Genomic DNA, 21,011 nt, shown 5'->3' with positions numbered 1-21,011 from the left:
AGCACACACACACACACACACACACACACACACACACACACACACACACACACACACACACACACACACACACACAGCAGGTTGATTGAGAGAGAGATCTCTGACTTTTAACTGTAATCGCTGATGGCTGTTGCTGGTGTGTGAGTGAAGTGATGGAGCAGGGCGAGTCTGATTGGTCGTGGTGGGAGATGTACACAGTAGGTGAGCGTCTCATTAAACAGGGTCAATATGTTTAGTCTAGATTGACTTCATATATTTTAGGTAGAGCACTCTGTAATGTGGGTTTCTGATCATGAGAAGGTTTAACACTCGACTTCATTAATTGAGTCATCATCATGCGTCTGCTGTCCTGTTGCTTAATATAAATACAGAAGCCTGTCATCAACATCAACATGATAATAATATAAAGCTCATCCTTCATATTTTATTTACAGACGTACCCGAGCCCATAGCATGCCCTAACCCTTACAGAAACATTACAGATCTGTCTGTAGCTGAGCACGTGTAAATGATATGCTCGTGATCTTTGAGTTCCTCCATGATAAATACACAAAAGCAGGACTCATGTTTGGGTTCGTCACTCATTTCTTGAATCTGCATATTTTTGCTCTGGGAAATGTTGATTTCTCCCTCAAATACAGCTTCTGACAAGCAAGAAGCAAAAGTCAAAGTCAGTGGTGTTGGAGATGCGGCTGCGGGAGGTGAGGCAGAAATCTGTTGATCAGTCTAGTTCCTGCACTCGTGCTGTTTTCACAGAACGCCTCGGATAAATAGTAAAACTAATCATTTTAAACTCTCATTCATCCCCTCAGCTGTGAAGTTTTTACATTTAGGGTAGAGTTTGTGTTGTATGATGTACTTTTGTGTATTATGTATGTCATGCTTGTATGCTGCAACCAAATTGCCTTCGGGAACTGAATAAAGACTGACTGACTAGATAGGGTTGGGTATCGTTTGGGGTTATTTGGAGAACGGTGCTAAATCAATACTTTTAAGACAGTACCAGTGGCAAAACGGTGCCTGAACTGATACTTTTTAAATATATTTTAATAATTATAATGGAATAATACAAATATATATTTATAATAAGTTTAAAGTAAACACCAGTTTATTTTTTATATATTTGAATTGCATTATTATATTTCTTTTGATCATTTGTTTGTTAGCATGAATGCTAGATTAGCATTATGCTATTAACATTACATTAGCTTACTACTAACCTGTGGAAAGGCTGTCATCAACATCAGGAAACACCTTTTTTCTGGGTTTGGGACTCGTGACTTCAACATGGACATCAGTGATCTAATGATCCTCTTTAATCTGAATAAGACACTAATATGATTCAGCTGTTTACATGAGCTGCTTTTATGATTCCCAATTACATGTTAAAGCACATAGTCCAGTAACATCATTGCGTCAGCAGCCTATTAATGTTTCCTCTGCAGTTTGTGTCTGTGGTCCTTTAAGATAATCAATAATCAGTGTTGACGTGGTCGACTCTTGATCAGAGTATTGTCTTAATCATATTAAAATCAGAGTATTGGTGTCCATGTAAACACACTCACTGAAAGTGCCACAAGCTGTCAAAGACAGTCCATTCCTCACCGTTAAGCTGATTCCATGAGCCCTCACGTTATAGGCTTGACGTGTTTCTCTCTTACCAGCAACTTTTGTCAAGCTTCTGCTGCATGTTGCCGTTTCAGAATCCTTGCTTGTAAAATAGAGCTGTGAGCCTACACTATTCTCACGGTTTGGTGATGATTATCATGCCGGCGATTCGGTTCATTGACGATGCTTTACATACACAGTGTTATATTTTCTTCACAGCAGCATTTCTTGTATTAAAATGTATAAATATTTTATATACTACTTGCAATACAGTTTTGTCCTTTAATACAGTCAGATATATGAACTGCACCTTTAAACAACACGAGCATTTAGAGCAAATAAACAAATATAAATATCCCGCTCGCTTTCTGAGCCTTGACTAGCAAGTTCTTTCTTACACCCCTACGATTGGTCACACGCTCAACAGAAAGGGCTGCAGGCACGCGCTCGTCTCTGCACACGGTACGCTTTTGCTCGTGTTTTCCATCGATGCTTAACGCCTCGTGACTAAATAAAAGGCGCCAATGTGATCGTGCACAAAACGGCAGGTGTAAAAGCGTAATTTTAAGGAGCATCTTATGCTTATTTTTTTGATTTGATGCGCCACACCTAAACCTTCTCCACCAATCAGATCATCACTTTTGTTCACGTGCACGGAGCTGCTGAAGTTACAGTAAGCAGCACTTGGAGGCGCTCAAGCGCAACACTGTCAATGTGAGCACACAGTGAAGAAGATGTTCAGAGGCGATGTGAACGTGGAGCTGCTTAATGCTCTGATGAACACTCATCCTTTCCTCATCGCTAGAGCTGGAGCTGCTGCTTCAACCATCCTGTTCGAGTCACCAGTAACTTTAACAACAAGCGTGTGAGCTTCCTCTCTTCTTCTGTGTTACAATCGCGTGTCAGAAGCTTAAAGTTGTGTAGCGCCATCTAAAATCAAGGAGTGATTCTGCATCCTCTTCTGCTCGACGCCAGTGAAAATCTCCTGGGTTTGAATCTGCAAAAGCGTCTTGAAAAACTCTGACGATAAACACAAATGAAAAGCGTCCCGGTGTGTACGAGCCTTAAGAGGTGTTCTGGCTTAATAAAGATTCAGTAAGTACTACACCAAACAGTTGCACGACATAAAAATGTTCAGACCTTTGATTAAAACTACTGATAGTAATAAATCTGTGTTTGCTGGATACTGGGAACAGACATACCCATTCTGCCTGAAGTACTGGGAGTCTCTATGCATTCGCATATGTGACAGATCAGATCTGTTCTATGACTGTACACAGGAAATAAACGCATGCATTCGGATATTCAGAGATGGTTTCAGGCCTCCTTCATATGTGGAAATAAATCAGATACAGATCAGATATGTGACAATGCGACTCATGTAAACAGGCAGATGGGATTTATTGAGGTGTTCTGTTCTGTACATCATTAAACTCGCGACAATGTGCTGCTTCTCCACGGTTTAATGACAGAAGGAAGAGCGTGTGTGGAGATGCCGACGCGGTAAACAACATCAGAGCAAACACAGAGGTCAGTCGACACAATGTGCTCCCACCAGACCTGAGATCTCTCTCGTACCCGCACATTCCTCTGCATGGTGGAGGACATCATACAGCATATAAACCACAAGCACAAGCGGTGATGACGGCCCTTTCACTTCATGTTGTAACGTTTGCTTTTTGTCGCTATTAATACACGCTCTGCGGGCTACACATAGAACAACTTTATACTCTCCAACACCAGTGCGCACACAGGCAACGGCTACATCTTCAACTACACACACACACACACACACACACATCAGGGCCATGCCATTACATAAACTGCGTGGGAGTAAATCTGGACTAAACCATTCACTGCTTATACTACACTTCGCATATTTCGCAGAGCTAAAAACAAATAGAAAAAGACAAATTCTTCCATCGTGGCCAGGGCCGGCGCATCCATAGAGGCGACCTAGGCGGCCGCCTTGGGCGGCAGTATAGAGAGGGCGGCATCCGCGACACCTCCCTTACCACCCGCGTCCTCAGTTGTGTCCGTGACACCTTCCTCACCACCCGCGTCCTCAGATGTATTCGCGCATAGACGACAGAATAGAGAGGGCGGCGTCAGCGACACCTCAATCAGCAACCGCGTGTCCTCAGTTATATCAGCGCATAGGGCAGCAGAATAGAGAGCGCAGTGTCCGCGACACCTCCCTCCCTCCCTCAGCACCCGCACGTCCTCAGTTATATACGCGCAAAGTGCGCTGGAAAAGAGGTCCACAACACCTCACTTCATTTTCATAACCGGTCACTTTCATTTTCACATTGGGGTTGAGGGCGGCATGATGGTCCTCTGCCTAGAGCGGCAGTTCAGCTTGCTCCGGCCCTGATCGTGGCTAGTGTGGCACAGAAGCTGTAACCCGCCTTTATGTATGCACGACATCGTAAATGGTATGGCCAGTGTAAACGCATGAATTGGATATGGGTCACAATTAAAACAACGTGTAAACAGACAGGCAACAAATCAGAGACAGGCAACAAATCGGAATTGGGCATCAAGACCTGACAGTGTAAACTGGGCCAAAGTCAAAAACCCTCCTCACCCCTCACCACCGTGTCGATCCCCACTCGCTCTTCAGACATGTTGCAGGCACTCTGTCAAACCCCTGTTCTCTGTCAAACATATCTATAATTATTCATGATTACTATTGATACTGACCAATAATGAAAGGGTCATGTGTGTTTCTGAAGATGTGTGTGAGCATGTAAAGGCTGATCTGTGGTTTAGAGAATAATCTGAGCAGCATCACTGCGGCGTCTGTAGACACAGATTTAGTTTCTCGTCTCGTCAGTATCGAGAGAACAACAACTGTTTTCCTCTGCGTCTCCACCAGCGTGTGTCCTGCAGAGCGTCACGGGCACCTCTGCATCTCAGAGTTTATTTAAACGTTCATCGTTCTGTCTTCAACAGAGACGCGAGCTCAGGAAAGCTGAACCCGAGACGGTTTAGAGTCATCAGTCATCGTGCGTGTCCCCGTAACTCTAGTGCCCTCAGCAGGGTTAGTGGTCTCAGCTCAGGTCAGCTCTGCTGTCGCTTCAGTTTCCTGTATGTAAATGAGCTGTGTTCCCATTGGCCCAGCGCTGGTTCTCACGCCGGCTTGACCCTCCGCTGCCCCCTGTGCCGTCACCGCCGGGGTTTTAGGACGCACCGTGTCAAAGTCTTGTTTGAGGAGAGCAGGAGGCGTCCTGTTTTCCATCATCTGTCATGGTCATGTGTTTATTCAGGTTTATTGCTGTAATTGTGCTGTGCAGCGAGTCGAAACACTCATAAATCTGACCTGTGATTGCAGGAGACCGACCTGTTGGACATCTCGCTCATCAAGGACACCAGGACTGGGAGGTTCGCCAAGACGCCAAGGGTGAGTTTGTGTGTGTTGAGAGCGGAGCGTGTGTTTGTACAGACGCATGATGATGAACAGACATCGTGAGCTCCTCACTCCTGGCACGAAGACTGTGTGATGATAAACACAGAAGTGTCCAGAGCGGAGAGTGCTGACAGAAAGCAAAGCAGCTCTTCACCAGTGTGTGTGTGTGTGTGTGTGTGTGTGTGTGTGTGTGTGTGTGTGTGTGTGTGTGTGTGTGTGTGTGTGTGTGTGTGTGTGTGTGTGTGTGTGTGTGTGTGTGTGTGTGTATGTGCATGTGCGTGTGCGTATGTGTGTGTGTGTGTGCGTGCCCGTGTGTGTGTGTGTGTGTGTGTGTGTGTGTGCAGAGGTAATACAGTATTTGTTGCTGTGTTAGCCTGTTAGGATAGGACAGTGTTCATACAGGAAGTGGAGTGGAGTGGAGGGCCGGGTCTGTGCTGTTCTCCAGTGTTCAGGCTGGATGCAGATCATCAGTGTGTTAGACAGAGACGCTTTCAGTGTGTCCAGCGTGATGAAGAGTGTGTGATGAAGCACCACGCACTGCAGATCCAGCTCCAAACTGACTCAGTGTAAAATGAGAAAGAAGTTAGAGGACAGGGAAAGACGGCGTACACTTGAAAGACTTCTGTTGATTAATGCTGATATCTGTGATATCTGTCCTCATCATCATCATCATCATCATCATTGTTCAGTTCATGTGGCGTTCTGTCTAATCCTCATGTAAAGACTCAATAAAGAAATCAAACTCCTGCGTTTCCTCCGTCAGTCCTCATCTTCAGCAGTGTCTGACTCTCTGCTGCTCACGGTGATCTTCAGTAATAATCATCATAATGAAATAATTGAGCATTAAAGCTGATCACCATCTGATCCACCACACACACTGCAGGAAGATCTGAATCTGCACAGCAGCTGCTGAAATGTAGATGTGTTTACAGTGTGTGTCTATTCCTGTGTGTGTCTATTCCTGTGTGTGTTTACAGTGTGTGTCTACAGTGTGTGTCTACAGTGTGTGTCTATTCCTGTGTGTGTTTACAGTGTGTGTCTACAGTGTGTGTTTATTCAGTGTGTGTCTATTCCAGTGTGTGTTTATTCAGTGTGTGTCTACAGTGTGTGTCTATTCCAGTGTGTGTCTATTCCAGTGTGTGTCTACAGTGTGTGTCTATTCCAGTGTGTGTCTATTCCAGTGTGTGTCTACAGTGTGTGTCTATTCCAGTGTGTGTCTATCCCAGTGTGTGTCTACAGTGTGTGTCTATTCCAGTGTGTGTCTACAGTGTGTGTCTATTCCAGTGTGTGTCTATTCCAGTGTGTGTCTATTCCTGTGTGTGTCTACAGTGTGTGTCTATTCCAGTGTGTGTCTACAGTGTGTGTCTATTCCTGTGTGTGTCTACAGTGTGTGTCTACAGTGTGTGTCTTTTACAGTGTGTGTCTACAGTGTGTGTCTATTCCTGTGTGTGTTTACAGTGTGTGTCTACAGTGTGTGTCTATTCCAGTGTGTGTCTACAGTGTGTGTCTATTCCAGTGTGTGTCTACAGTGTGTGTCTATTCCTGTGTGTGTTTACAGTGTGTGTCTACAGTGTGTGTCTACAGTGTGTGTCTACAGTGTGTGTCTATTCCTGTGTGTGTTTACAGTGTGTGTCTACAGTGTGTGTCTACAGTGTGTGTCTACAGTGTGTGTCTATTCCTGTGTGTGTTTACAGTGTGTGTCTACAGTGTGTGTCTACAGTGTGTGTCTATTCCTGTGTGTGTTTACAGTGTGTGTCTACAGTGTGTGTCTACAGTGTGTGTCTACAGTGTGTGTCTATTCCAGTGTGTGTCTACAGTGTGTGTCTATTCCTGTGTGTGTTTACAGTGTGTGTCTACAGTGTGTGTCTACAGTGTGTGTCTACAGTGTGTGTCTATTCCTGTGTGTGTTTACAGTGTGTGTCTACAGTGTGTGTCTATTCCTGTGTGTGTTTACAGTGTGTGTCTACAGTGTGTGTCTATTCCTGTGTGTGTCTACAGTTTGTGTCTATTCCAGTGTGTGTTTACAGTGTGTGTCTATTCAGTGTGTGTCTATTCCTGTGTGTGCTTATCCAGTGTGTGTCTATTCCAGTGTGTGCTTATCCAGTGTGTGTCTATTCCAGTGTGTGTTTATTCAGTGTGTGTCTATTCCAGTGTGTGCTTATCCAGTGTGTGTCTATTCCAGTGTGTGTTTATTCAGTGTTTGTCTATTCCAGTGTGTGTTTATTACAGTGTGTGTTTATCCAGTGTGTGTTTATTCCAGTGTGTGTTTATTACAGTGTGTGTTTATCCAGTGTGTGTTTATTACAGTGTGTGTTTATCCAGTGTGTTTGTCCAGTGTGTGTTTATTCCAGTGTGTGTTTATTACAGTGTGTGTTTATTCAGTGTGTTTGTCCAGTGTGTGTTTATTCCAGTGTGTGTCTATTCCAGTGTGTGTTTATCCAGTGTGTGTTTATCCAGTGTGTGTTTATCCAGTGTGTGTTTATTACAGTGTGTGTTTATCCAGTGTGTGTTTGTCCAGTGTGTGTTTATTCCAGTGTGTGTTTATTCCAGTGTGTGTTTATTCCAGTGTGTGCTTATCCAGTGTGTGTTTATTACAGTGTGTGTTTATTCAGTGTGTTTGTCCAGTGTGTGTTTATTCCAGTGTGTGTTTATTACAGTGTGTGTTTATTCCAGTGTGTGTTTATCCAGTGTGTGTTTATTCAGTGTGTGTCTATTCCAGTGTGTGTTTATCCAGTGTGTGTTTATCCAGTGTGTGTTTATTACAGTGTGTGTTTATCCAGTGTGTGTTTATTACAGTGTGTGTTTATTCCAGTGTGTGTTTATCCAGTGTGTGTTTATCCAGTGCGTGTTTGTCCAGTGCGTGTCTATTCCAGTGTGTGTTTATTACAGTGTGTGTTTATCCAGTGTGTGTTTGTCCAGTGTGTGTTTGTCCAGTGTGTGTTTGTTCAATGTGTGTTTATTACAGTGTGTGTTTATTACAGTGTGTGTTTGTTCAATGTGTGTTTATTACAGTGTGTGTTTATTACAGTGTGTGTTTGTCCAGTGTGTGTTTGTTCAATGTGTGTTTATTACAGTGTGTGTTTATTACAGTGTGTGTTTGTTCAGTGTGTGTTTGTTCAGTGTGTGAGATCATTAATGATGAGTGTTCTGGTCAAACCGAGCCCTCAGCAGAGTCTCTGACCTGTCAGACGCAGCTCTTCTGAAGCTGAGGAGTGTTCCCCGAGCTGCTGAGGGTGTTCAGAGAGTGTGTGTTCAGCACAGGGTCACTGTTACTGCATACACACAGGCCCTATAGAGAAACAAATAATGTGTGTGTGTGTGTGTGTGTGTGTGTGTGTGTGTGTGTGTGTGTGTGTGTGTGTGCGCTGGTCTTCATCCAGGGCTGTAATTCAGCAGGCTTGCTCAGTTTTACAGCCCTTCGCGTCTCCGGGCACAGGCAGCCGCTGCTCAGGAACGCACCGCTCAGTGTTTGTGTGTGTGTGTGTGTGTGTGTGAAGGTGGTGTTGTGTGTTGGTGCGTGTTTTGTGTGTGTGTGTGTGTGAGACTGTGGCAGCAGCACAGAGCCGTGTTTGTTGGCCATTGTTAGTGTGTGATGAAGCTGCACAAACACACTGAGACGAGCTCTTCTGCAGTCCAAACTCCTGCTGGCAGAAACACACAGAGCGTGTGAGTCTGAGCTGAACACACACACACACACACACACACACACACACACACACACACACTGATTCAGACACATCTAAGAGGTTGCACGACTTGTGTGTTAATGAAGTGTATTGTGTGTGTGTGTGTGTATGTGTGTGTGTGTGTGTGTGTGTGTGTGTGTGTGTATGTGTGTGTGTTGTGCGGTGTATGTTGTAGAGCTGCACAATTAATCGTAGGATGATGGCGATCTCGATTGGACCCCTAGACAATCTTAATCCAGCTTTTCTACGATTCTGTCAATCATATTTTCAAGTTGAGGAGAGAAGCGATGGCGGCCGCACGAGTCTTCACACTGTTGTACATGCGCTGTTCAGCAGCGTGGACTCCTCCCAATGATGTTGATAGTCACATGCTGTATTTATAAGGTATAATTCACCTCAAACATGTCATTTCTGTCTTCATGTGACGAATTTGCAACCGCAAAATCACACGTGACGTGAGCTGACCGTCAGCTGTTACCAGAGAGAGGGTGACCGCGCTGGATGAGGTCTACTTTAGTGAACAGATCCTGCTTAGGCTGTGAGTAACAGCTAATGAAGTGGTAAATACGGTTTACACACGGTTTAGACACACACAATCTGGCACACACTATCTAGGCAAACCATATATAGTTACGGCGGATGTTAATGTTATTAACGTCTTCTTGGACATCGTCATCGATATATTTGGATATGTATGATTAATAAACATTGTACACAATAAATAATGGGGTTTACTTTACTTTATTTCACAAATATTGTGATGGAGACGGGCGAATGGGGAGCGTTGTTTCCGATCGCCATTCAATATCGTCATCATAGAAGATCGGTCATTATTATATCGTAACCATCATTTTAACATGTCTGCTGTGTCTGAACTCAAATTATGTCAATACAAATAATTGATTAAAGACACTTATGACTTTATTCACGTGTCCACATACACAAAGAAAACTTTATTCATGCATTCATTCATTTTCAGGTCAGCTTAGTCCCTTTATTAATCCGGGGTCGCCACAGCGGAATGAACCGCCAACTTATCCAGCAAGTTTTTACACAGCAGATGCCCTTCCAGCTGCAACCCATCTCTGGGAAACATCCACACACACACACACTCATACACTATGGACAATTTAGCCTGCCCAGTTCCCCTATAGCGCATGTGTTTGGACTGTGGGGGAAACCGGAGCACCCGGAGGAAACCCACGCTATGCAGGGAGAACATGCAAACTCCACACAGAAACACCAACTGAGCCAAGGCTTGAACCAGCGACCTTCTTGCTGTGAGGCGACAGCACTACCTATATATATTATATGTTTACTGATTTTTTAATTCTTTTAAATTAATTATTAACAGTTAATTTGTTTCTTTTGCTATTTTTTATTTTAAAAACAAAACTGCTTACTATTAATAACTACACTATTTAATGTGGGAAATCATTAATTAAAGTTATCAGAAAATTAAACATACACACTATTTAATCATTGAGTAAAATATTAATATAGTGTTATACATTTATTAGGTTAAAAGATTTTCATTACATATAAACTGTATCATCGCCTATATTAACTTGCTATTATGTCCTTCATAATAAATGAATCCATTATATAAATGAAACCTGTTTATTTTAGATGGTTTAGCGAGGCCAGCAAACGAGTATTTGCTAAAATGACTGTCAGATAATAGAATGACTGAAATAGGAGACCATATCTGCGAAGTTCAATAGGTGGCGATAATGCTCCTAAGGCAAGGCAAGGCAAACTTTATTTATAGAGCACAATTTTATACAACCGTAGTTGATCCAAAGCGCTTAACAATGAGATAAAATATTTAAGAAAATAAAAAATAAAACTTGTATAAAAAAATGTAAGAAAAGGAAATGTATGTGTATATGTAATACTAAAATACAGTATAAAATTGAGGAGTTAGAGGAGTTCGTGAACTAACTAAGGAGTTAGTTAGTTCTGGTTTGCCTAAATCGCGTGTGCCTGAAATGTGTGTGGTTCTGCGGTTCTGCAGCTGGATATATCTCAATGTAGCTGACTGATTCCAGCCCAAACAGTATCCAAAACCCGCCGAAATGCAAAAACACCCACCCAGTGTTCTGTGTTCACGAAAATCACGTCAGCGACAGATTTTAAGCAGGAAATGACAGATTGTCTTAAACACAATAACTCAACATCAGAACTATCATCAGCATTAATGACCAGGACACATCTAGAGTCTGCTCAGGTCCAGCATTCCACATCTGTACAACATTCAGCATTTCAACCCCCTCAGCCTCAAGTTAAGTTTTAAAAACAGGAGAAATCTGATATTTGGGGAGAATTCTCATATGGGGTATACAACAGAATCCTGACTTTGTTTTAGAGAGACCTTCACATGCAAGGCATTGTGGGATGCTGCAGATGTGTCCCAGTGTGGTAATTAGACACTGACGGCTGATTATGATATGAACAATAACTTTTATATGCAACTTTTCAAACAATCTAACAAATTGATTTTCTGTGGCAGAACAACAACAAAAACAACATCCACATCCAATATCTCAAATCCTCTTTGAGTAGGTCATGTTTCCAAGTCACTTTGTCATGTAGTACTCCAGGAAACAGTTCTTGTCTTTTGTGTCATCTGTGGGGAAACTGTTTGTTGCTAATGGACAACCAAGTCCTGCCGTGGAACTTCTGAGTAAAGAAACTCATGAAATATGTATCTGGAGTAAGAAGGTAGTTCATTTATAACTGTTGCAAATCTGCAACGCCTGCCTTGAGAGGGTTAACAGTACAGCTACACAAAGCCTATTGCGGTTTACCACATGTTTGACAATAACAATAATAATAATAATAGCCCACTCATGTCAACCTTCATGTCACATCTGCAGAATCCTCAGAACATCCTGACCTTTATTTTAAAATCGCGATTGTCATTTTAGCCAGAATCCTGCAGCTCTAGTATTATTTAACCATAGTAATATTTAGTATTGTGTGTGTTTGCTTTGTAGAGTGTGTGTGTGTGTGTGTTGTGCAGTGTGAAGTGTGTGCGCATGCATGTGTGTATATGTGGAGGGGCAGGCTTAGGGCGTACTCACACTATGTTCAGTTGTCTTGAACCGGGCCAAAGCACGCTTGTTCCCCCACAGTGTGGATGGCGGAAACGGAGACGTGTGAAAACAGAGGCGGGGCTGCCGACATTCGCCTCTCTGATTGGGGCTTTCCCTCAGTATTAAGTAGCGCACACACACAGCTCAGTCCTGCATCCTCTCCTTGTAAGTTCAGACTTGGCAAGAACACATAGTCCGGATCGTATAAAGTCATTCACATCACCCTGACTGCGCTGTTTCACTGTCTCAACAATAAAATGAAAACATGATGCGAGTCTTAACAGACAGCAGAAAGGTTGAGGCGTCGTGCAGCTGCATGAGCGTCATCTTCATGCATATTCATAACAAAACAAAGCCGATAACATCACTGCCTCATTCATTTTCATTGAAAATACAGAACACAGCCTCTCTTTTACTGAATATCAGCTTTAATAATCAATAATGGCCATTTTAAAAGTATAACGTACGATAAGTTCATACAATAGAGAAAATAACAGCAGCAATCAGTCAGATGTGCAGAATCAGTGTCCGCGGTGACGTTAATTAAGATATTAACTCACTCAAGCTGCGGTCACATTAGAGCGTGTGATATTCTGTCGTACAGCACTGTGAAAGGGGCGGGATTAAACAAGATGATTAGACAATAATAAAGCAAGCGATTGCTCCATGTTTTACATTTCTGTCCAGAGAGGTTGTGTTTTGATCCTCGATTGGTCTCACGCTGTCTAGTGATGCGATTTCGCAGGTCAGAGTTCACCAAGCTTGAACTTTACACCGCAGCAACCTGCGTAACTCAACGCATGACCCTGCGTTTCCAGTCTGACGCATTGGCATGCGTATGAATGGAAGTCTATGGGAGGAAAAGCCCAGTGTGACCACAGCTTTATACTTTATACTCAGCCAAAACACGTCAGCTGAGAACAAGTCATAGATTCAAAAGAACAAAGTCCGGGAATATGTCGTTACATAAAGACAACAAGATGACTTAAATATCACATTTAGCAAATACAGTGAGATTAGATCCAGCGGGAGATCCTCGATGAACAGTCCGACGTGCACAGCTCTCATATGGGTGTGTGCTCAAAGCACGCTGCAACGCAACGCATGTGTGTGTGTGGTCACGTGATGTGCGTTTTCAGCGGTGTAGTGTGGACGGAGAGCTGTTCAGAAACGCTAGTGTGGATCGTTTTCATTCTGAAACGCTGTTTTAAATCTAAAACACACTAGTGTGAACAGGGCCTGAGTCCTGCAGAGTTTAGCTCCAGCATGCCTCCACACACCTGCACTGATGCTTCTAGAAGCCCAGTAGGAGCTAGATCAGCCCAGGTGTGTCTGATTGGGGCTGGAACTGAACTGTGCTGGACACCGACCTCCCTGACCGAGTCTGGGCACTCGATGTACAGTTAATCATGACTGAGATTAGAGTTTGAAGGGCAGCGATGGTGAAACTCATCTTCTGTGTGGACAGAGCTGAGTGCAGTATAGTGTGTGCTCAGTCATACTCATACCTGTCAACATCGGGATGTGAAAATAAGGGATATGCCCACCATAATAAGGAATACCCCTTAAAAAAACAGTTAAATGGTCAGTAATATGTTTTTGATTATTATTATCTACAAAAGAAAAAAATAATATAATATAATAATATAAACAATAAATATATACATTAGCAGCAGATGCATTAGCAACAAGTTCAGCTTATTAAAATTAATAGCTGTTATAATGAAACACAATCAGGCTATCAAATCCCATCAGCCGTTTCTTCAGTGTGTAACTCACACATTCTGATTATAGAGCAGTGAATGAAGCTCTCATCTATTTAGATTTTTTCATTGATTACATTAAATAACAGGTGTCACTTTAGAAATGCACACATCTAACATTATAATGAAGGCATTCGACTGCTTTTATGCTCATTTAAGACTAAATTAGTTGTATTTAAATAAAAAACACCAACATCAACATCTTTAGATATTATTATTATTAATTATGTGTTTATGTCTGTTTACACACGCACCCAAAACCCAGACTTTCTCTCCGCTTCATGTCGCGTGTACAGAATGCGTTTGGGAAACAGCTTCTGTTTATCAGTATGGAGCGCGTCAGCTGACAGTCACGCACCGCTATATGACTGCTTTGAGGATTGCATAGTAGCTGTGACGGCACCTATAATGGAAAGGAAGGGGAATCGAGCTGTTTTTATATTTATTTCAAATTGTTTCGTGTCTAAACAAAGCGAAAGCACAGAACAGACTCACATTTAAGAGTGAGGGGTGACCCCTGGTGGATCAGCAGTATGGGTTGCGTATAGGGAGGCTCGAATCTTTAATGTTTATTTGAAACCCTTCAGAGAAAGACTGAAAATACGGAAGAAGCATGGGAAAATACCTTTACAGTATGATAGCGGGATAGAACTGTAAAATACAAGAGAATCCCCGGAAAAACTGAAGGGTTGACAGGTATGCATACTGGGCTGAGAGAAACACAGTGAGTCTCTTTTGAAGTTTCCTGATGTTAAAATAGGATCCAGATCCCTCCATTTTGAGGCCCACCGCAGCTTGTCGTAGGAGTGCGGTTTCCCCGCCCTTTTAACATGTCTCTGTAGTAGCGTGTATAATCAAACCAACAGGACAGATCTGTTCATCTCTCTGTGATCATCAGTCATCATCACATGATCAAGAGTGAGTTTCACATGTTTTAAATGAGCGCAGTACAGTCATTTACGTCAGCAGCACAGCCGCGAGTCAGAACAGTTATAGAGGAAGACGCTTCAGTCCCGGTGTGTGGACGTTACATCAGGTTTATTCTGTACACAACATAACAGATATCCACACAGCAGGGGAGATTAACCTGTAGAGCTAAACGCGTGACTGTGTGTGTGTGTGTGTGTGTGTTGTGCAGTATGCTGTGCAGTGTGTAATGTGTGTGTGTGTGTGTATGTCTGTATGTGTGTGTGTGTGTGTTGTGCAGTGTATAGTTTGTGTGTATGTGTGTTACTCTTGTCTGATTTGGTGTGTGTGTGTGTGTGTGTCCTCCTCAGGATGTGCGTCTGCGTGAGCAGCTGGATGTGGGGGCTCTGCAGGGTCAGATGGAGGATCGGCTGCTGACGGTGGTCTGTGGATCAGACATGGTCAACATCAGCTTCCTCAACTTCTGCGCCTTCCATGAGGACGTGGCCAAGGTGAGGTCTGCGCACACACACACACACACACACACACACACATACACACACACACACACACACGTTCGCAGAGTGGATAACAGGGCATGTGCTTGTGTGTGTGTGTGTGTGTGCAGGAGTGGGCTAAAGAGCTCTTCACCCTGGCCTCAAACCTGCTGGCCCAGAACCTGTCCAGAGAGTCCAGTCTGGAGAAAGTGTAAGTGTCCCGTTTCCTCCTCTGTTTTCACCCCACACACACTCTCAGGTGACTAAAGTGAAAGTCTGTTCACTCGTGTGAGCATCAGCAGCACATCAGCAGTGTGTGCAACACACACACACACACACACACACACAGTTGTCCTGCATGAATTATTTGCAGAGCGCCGCTGAATAGTTAACCACTGCACTTGCTGAACGGGGCTATTCTTAGAGTCCATACTGGAGCTGTCCGCACGCATCAGTGACACAGCTAAGCATTCTGGGGGAGACTGGAGCAGTGTGGGAAAGTACACACACACACACACACACACACACACCTCACTCATACATCTGCCTGAAACCTTAACACCAGCAGAGTCCACTCTGACCCAGATTACTCTAGACCAGTTGCTTAAGTAAAAGAGGTGGCGAGCGTCTCGTCTGGATACTGGAATCAGCTGAACAATTCACGGACCACCAGAGTCAGGTCATGGTCTTTAGCCTCCTTGGTAGAGCAACTGACTCCCATGCAGAAGGTCGCCGGTTCGATACCAGCTCGGAGCGGGTTGGGTGGCGTAGAACCGGCGGGGTTACACTTGGTTAGTCCTGTTAAGAATGAGTGTAGAGGCACTGCAGGTGTGTGTGTGTGTGTGTGTGTGTGTGTGTGTGTCCCTAATGCAGACACATGCTGAACACTACACACAGCCTCTTTAGTCAACACTGGTTGTGTGATATCAGTGTGTGTGTGTGGCTGGAGGACTCGTAACTCATCTGACTCTGATCTGCTGTTCACAGGTACTCCAGACTGACCCTGCAGCTGACCACCTGGGGCTCCATTCCTGTGAAGAAGTGTGTATCTGTGTGTGTGTGTGTGTGTGTGTGTGGCAGACGAGCAGCTCCTCATCATGTGTTCTGTGTTCCAGCATCTTCCCCCTGCTGCCCGCTGACAGACGGAGAGTGGAGAGCGCTCTGGAGGTCTGCAGCCTGCCCACCGGACGGGTGAGAACCCCTTGATTCTGCAGAGCCACAGTACAGCAGCAGACTCTGTGTTATGATATCCTCTGGTGGAGAGCGGAGCTGTGCTGTGAACGGGAACGCTCCTGCTTCTGTTCAGACTCTCCATGAGGACTCATCTTCATTAATGACGTGTCTCTAACAGAGGGCTTTCAGTGTTTTACAGCTCCTCATATGATCCTCATACAGGGGAGCCACATGCTCAGATATAAAGGGAATCTATATTAGACATCCTTTGGTGTGTTTATCGCCTGTTCAAATGGGGAAATCCTCATCAGCAGCTCTAGTTTATTGCTGTGTTATTAAGGCGTTCAGCAGACGCTCACAGTGACTGACAGTATGATGTTGAGGCTGGCGAGAGCGCTGCTTATTCTCCTGTTTACATCATTATTCTCTGCCAGTGCTGCGACTCGAACCTGCAACCTTTAGAGCATTAGGCTATGTCTTCCCCCATTATTACATTAGATTTGTTTAAAGTTTCCTGTGTAACGGTGTGTTGATCTAAATAAAGTGTTTTTTTTATTTCCATCTAGTTTAAATGTTATTTATCTTAGTTTATTTAATTATTATATTATTATTATTTATTTATTAATTTGTTATTTTTTTATTTATTCTTTTTTTATATTTATTAATTATTATTTTATTTATTTATTTATTCATTATTTACTTATTTATTCATTTTTATTTTATAAATTCGTTAGTTTTTTATTTATTTATTATTATTATTAATATTAATATAATTTATTCATTATTATTTATTTATTTTAATTTATTATTCATTCATTAATATTTATTTTTTTATTTTTTGTAATTATTTTTATTTGTTTATTTATTTATTATCATTATTTTATTTATTCATTATTATTTATTTATTTATTATCATTATTTTAGTTATTTATTTACTTATTTATTATTATTTGTATTTATTTATTTATTATTTTTATTATTTATTTATTCGTTTATTATTATTTTCTATTTATTTATTTTTATTTATGTATTCATTATTATTTCATTTATTTATTTACTCATTTATTCATTTATTTATTTATTGTTATTTTAATTATTTTTTTATTCGTTATTTATTTATTTAATATTATTATTATTTATTGATTCATTCATTATTATTTATTTATTTAGTTAGTTTATTATTCATTCATTATTATTTTTATTTATTTATTATTATATTTATTTATTTATTTATTATTTTTATTTATTTATTTATTATTTTTATTTATTTATTCATTATTTTTATTTATTTATTTATTATTTTATTTATTATTTATTTATTATTTATTTATTTATTCATTATTATTTTTCATTTATTTATTCTTTCATTATTATTTTTTAATTATTTATTCATTCATTTATTATTATTTATTTATTTATTTATTTATTCATTTATTCATTTATTTATTCATTTATTTATTTAATTAAAAGCGGTGTTGAATAATGTCTATGGAGCCCTAGCTCCCCCTAGTGAACTCCTGATCTAACAGTCTGCTAGTTTTGATGGCTGTTTGGTGTGTGGGTTTATTCCTCATCTGCAGTTAGTGCTAAACATTATCTGTCTACTTGTCCCGCAGAATGACAGCATTCCTCTGGATACCTTCACACAAGACGTGTACCGCCAGCTGCTGAACAACATCTGTCCACGCAACGACATCGATACCATCTTCTCAGACATGTCAGTTCTCTTCATGTGTGATGGGGAAACTCACACCTCATGCTCTAATTCCTAAAGCACAGTTTGTAGTTTATGCACACACTGTAGCGTCCTGCTCTGGTTTGTTAGTGTGTGTGGTGTGTGTAAGCAGCTCACACACATGCACTCCTCAGTTTGTCCACAAGGTGTCATCATTGAAGAGAGCTGCTGCTGTTTCTCAGGCAGAGCGTGAACAACAGATGACTGACGCAGACACACCACTGACATGTGAGGGGGATATGAGACATGTGCAACTTTAGTCTCAATCCATACAGAAGCATTGATATTGCTCAATACATTAGGCCTCGAAACAGCTGACTCTAGGAGAGGACCAGCGTCTGATGAAGTAGACTGGGATGATATCATGTAAACTAGTTAACGTATGCATTAGACTTCAGACCAAAGTAGCATCAGCTGTGTGTTACAGCAGAACAGAACAAAGCAGCACTCGATAAGAAGATTTCTGATTGAAATACCTGCTCTGTCTATATTTCCCTGAACTAATATACACTACACATGCCACAACACAGTTATATACGGCTGGATCAAGCCTAACCAGTTGGGTAACTAGACACTGGACCCGTCACAACATGTGGGTTTAAACATGCTGAGAATAGAAACGGCCTGAATCATGTTTAATCGTCACATTAGACGAGGAGCTGTAGGAAAAACACAAACACTCGAGACTGATGCTGACACTAACTCATCTTGCATGAGGTCTTCAATTGACTTTGACTGCTGAAGTGTTTTAACTTATGTAACAGTATTTCTGTCTGTGTGTGTGTGTGTGTGTGTGTGTGTGTGTGTGTGTGTGTGTGTGTGTGTGTGTGTGTGTGTGTGTGTGTGTGTGTGTGTGTGTGTGTGTGTGTGTGTGTGTGTGCAGAGGCGCTAAAAGCCGTCCGTACCTCACCGTGGAGCAGGTGACGGATTTCCTGAACAACAAACAGAGAGATTCTCGCCTGAATGAGATCCTGTACCCGCACCTCAAAGCTGAGCAAGTGCAGGCATTGGTGGAGAAATACGAGCCTGACAGCATGCTATCTAGCAGAGGTTGGTGTATTCAGCTGTCACTCAAATAGACTCCGCCCACAGTCTGCTGCTAGGTTACAGCAGTTCACAATCATTTAACATTAAATAGAACGTTTATAAAGTTTAATAAGTAATAAAGTTTGTGTTGGGACTGTACTGTGACACATCCAGTACATCCAGAGCATTTATTACAGCTCACGTACTCATACAAAACAGCCATGAGCTTATTAACATATGACACACCCACACTAATCATAACTGAGCTCATTAACATATGACCCAGCCACACCAATCGTAACTGAGCTCATTAACATATGACCCAGCCACACCAATCGTAACTGAGCTCATTAACATATGACCCACCCACACTAATCATAACTGAGCTCATTAACATATGACACACCCACACTGATCATAACTCAGTTCATTAACATATGACCCACCCTCACCAATCGTAACTGAGCTCATTAACAAATGACCCACCCACACTAATCATAACTGAGCTCATTAACATATGACCCACCCACACTAATCAAAACTGAGCTCATTAACATATGACCCACCCACACGAATCAAAACTGAGCTCATTAACATATGACCCACCCACACTAATCAAAACTGAGCTCATTAACATATGACCCACCCACACGAATCAAAACTGAGCTCATTAACATATGACCCACCCACACTAATCAAAACTGAGCTCATTAACATATGACCCACCCACACTAATCAAAACTGAGCTCATTAACATATGACCCACCCACACTAATCAAAACTGAGCTCATTAACATATGACCCACCCACACTAATCAAAACTGAGCTCATTAACATATGACCCACCCACATTAATCATAACTGAGCTCATTAACATATGACCCACCCACACTAATCAAAACTGAGCTCATTAACATATGACCCACCCACACCAATCGTAACTGAGCTCATTAACATATGACACACCCACACTAATCAAAACTGAGCTCATTAACATATGACACACCCACACCATTCGGAACAGCTCTGACCTGCTGAAATGTTTTAATTTTTAAATATGTTGTGGGTTGTTATTTTCCTTTGCTCATGTTAATCTGCTTTGACTTGATGATAATGGTTTCGAGTGTAGGGGTGGTGATGGCATTTCATAAAATATCAAGTTTACAATATATTGAATTGCACAGATATCAACATAAGTAGAAATTTCATGATTATTTTAACCAATCAAAGTGTCAACAAGAGTCTTTATCCTTAAGAGGATGTGCAGAAATGTCTAGATGTTTACAGTCATGAATGAACCCTATAAAGGTTTTTGATCATCCCATGGTACAGCATTGCTGGTATGTGCTGTTCCAGCCTGATCTCACGAGAAAACGTAAGTATTTTACGTTTTGGCAGTTTAGTGGCTAATTCGTACGAATTCGTACGAGTTCAATCGTAAGAAAATGTACGATTTTAAAAAGGAGGCGTGGCACCTAACCCCACCCCTAAACCCAACCGTCATTGGGGGATACGCAAATCGTACTAAAATGTACGAATTAGATCGTACGAATTTGTACGAATTAGCCACTAAATGAAAAAGTTACGAATTACTGTGAGATTGTGTTGGCTGTTCTGCGGTCTGCTGGTCCTCCGTCTGCAGTGGCAGTAATGGAGTTTTCAGCAGAGTGACGTTCCTCAGGGGGCTGAAAGGTGAGCGCTCCGCTGAGATCAAAGTCAGCCTTTACTGCTCATTAGAGGAACCGCTTCAGATGTCAGAGACAGAGCTGTGTTAATTAGGCAGTGCAGTCTGCAGAGGGCATGCAGGATTAATTAGAGGAAAGTGGCCAGAGGGACGGCATGGCGATACTGATCTAGACTCCAGCGGGGACCCAAACACCACCAGCCGAAATCTGCAGCCAGAACCAAAAGTAATGCTGAGATCTTGAGCTGGAGACCAGAGGAACTAAACCTGGAGAGCTCCTGACACTGCCCAAACACACCTCCATATCTGAACACTGACACTGCCCAAACACACCTCCATATCTGAACACTGACACTGCCCAAACACACCTCCATATCTGAACACTGACACTGCCCAAACACACCTCCATATCTGAACACTGACACT

The 21,011-nt window shown here is 42.1% G+C and overlaps 1 protein-coding gene across 17 annotated transcripts in view; it reads left to right on the top strand.

The window, feature by feature from the left end:
* plcb1l (phospholipase C beta 1-like) overlaps positions 1-21,011 on the top strand; it is a 151,016-nt gene that overhangs the window by 81,618 nt on the left and 48,387 nt on the right. For all 17 annotated transcript variants that reach the window (XR_015518883.1, XR_015518884.1, XR_015518885.1 and 14 more), the window contains 7 exons: positions 4,943-5,011; positions 14,842-14,982; positions 15,099-15,178; positions 15,955-16,008; positions 16,083-16,158; positions 17,757-17,857; positions 18,759-18,925. Coding sequence is in view for 6 of the 17 variants with exons in the window: in XM_087298661.1 (XP_087154787.1) it covers positions 4,943-5,011; positions 14,842-14,982; positions 15,099-15,178; positions 15,955-16,008; positions 16,083-16,158; positions 17,757-17,857; positions 18,759-18,925 (688 nt within the window). In the remaining 11 variants the exon portion in view is untranslated. The remainder of the gene's footprint in view (positions 1-4,942; positions 5,012-14,841; positions 14,983-15,098; positions 15,179-15,954; positions 16,009-16,082; positions 16,159-17,756; positions 17,858-18,758; positions 18,926-21,011) is intronic.

The sequence above is a fragment of the Danio rerio genome, chromosome 20, assembly GCF_052040795.2.
Source record: "Danio rerio strain M-AB ecotype USA chromosome 20, GRCz13ab, whole genome shotgun sequence".
Classification (NCBI taxonomy): Eukaryota; Metazoa; Chordata; class Actinopteri; order Cypriniformes; family Danionidae; genus Danio; species Danio rerio.
This window is presented reverse-complemented; position numbering and strand designations above follow the sequence as displayed.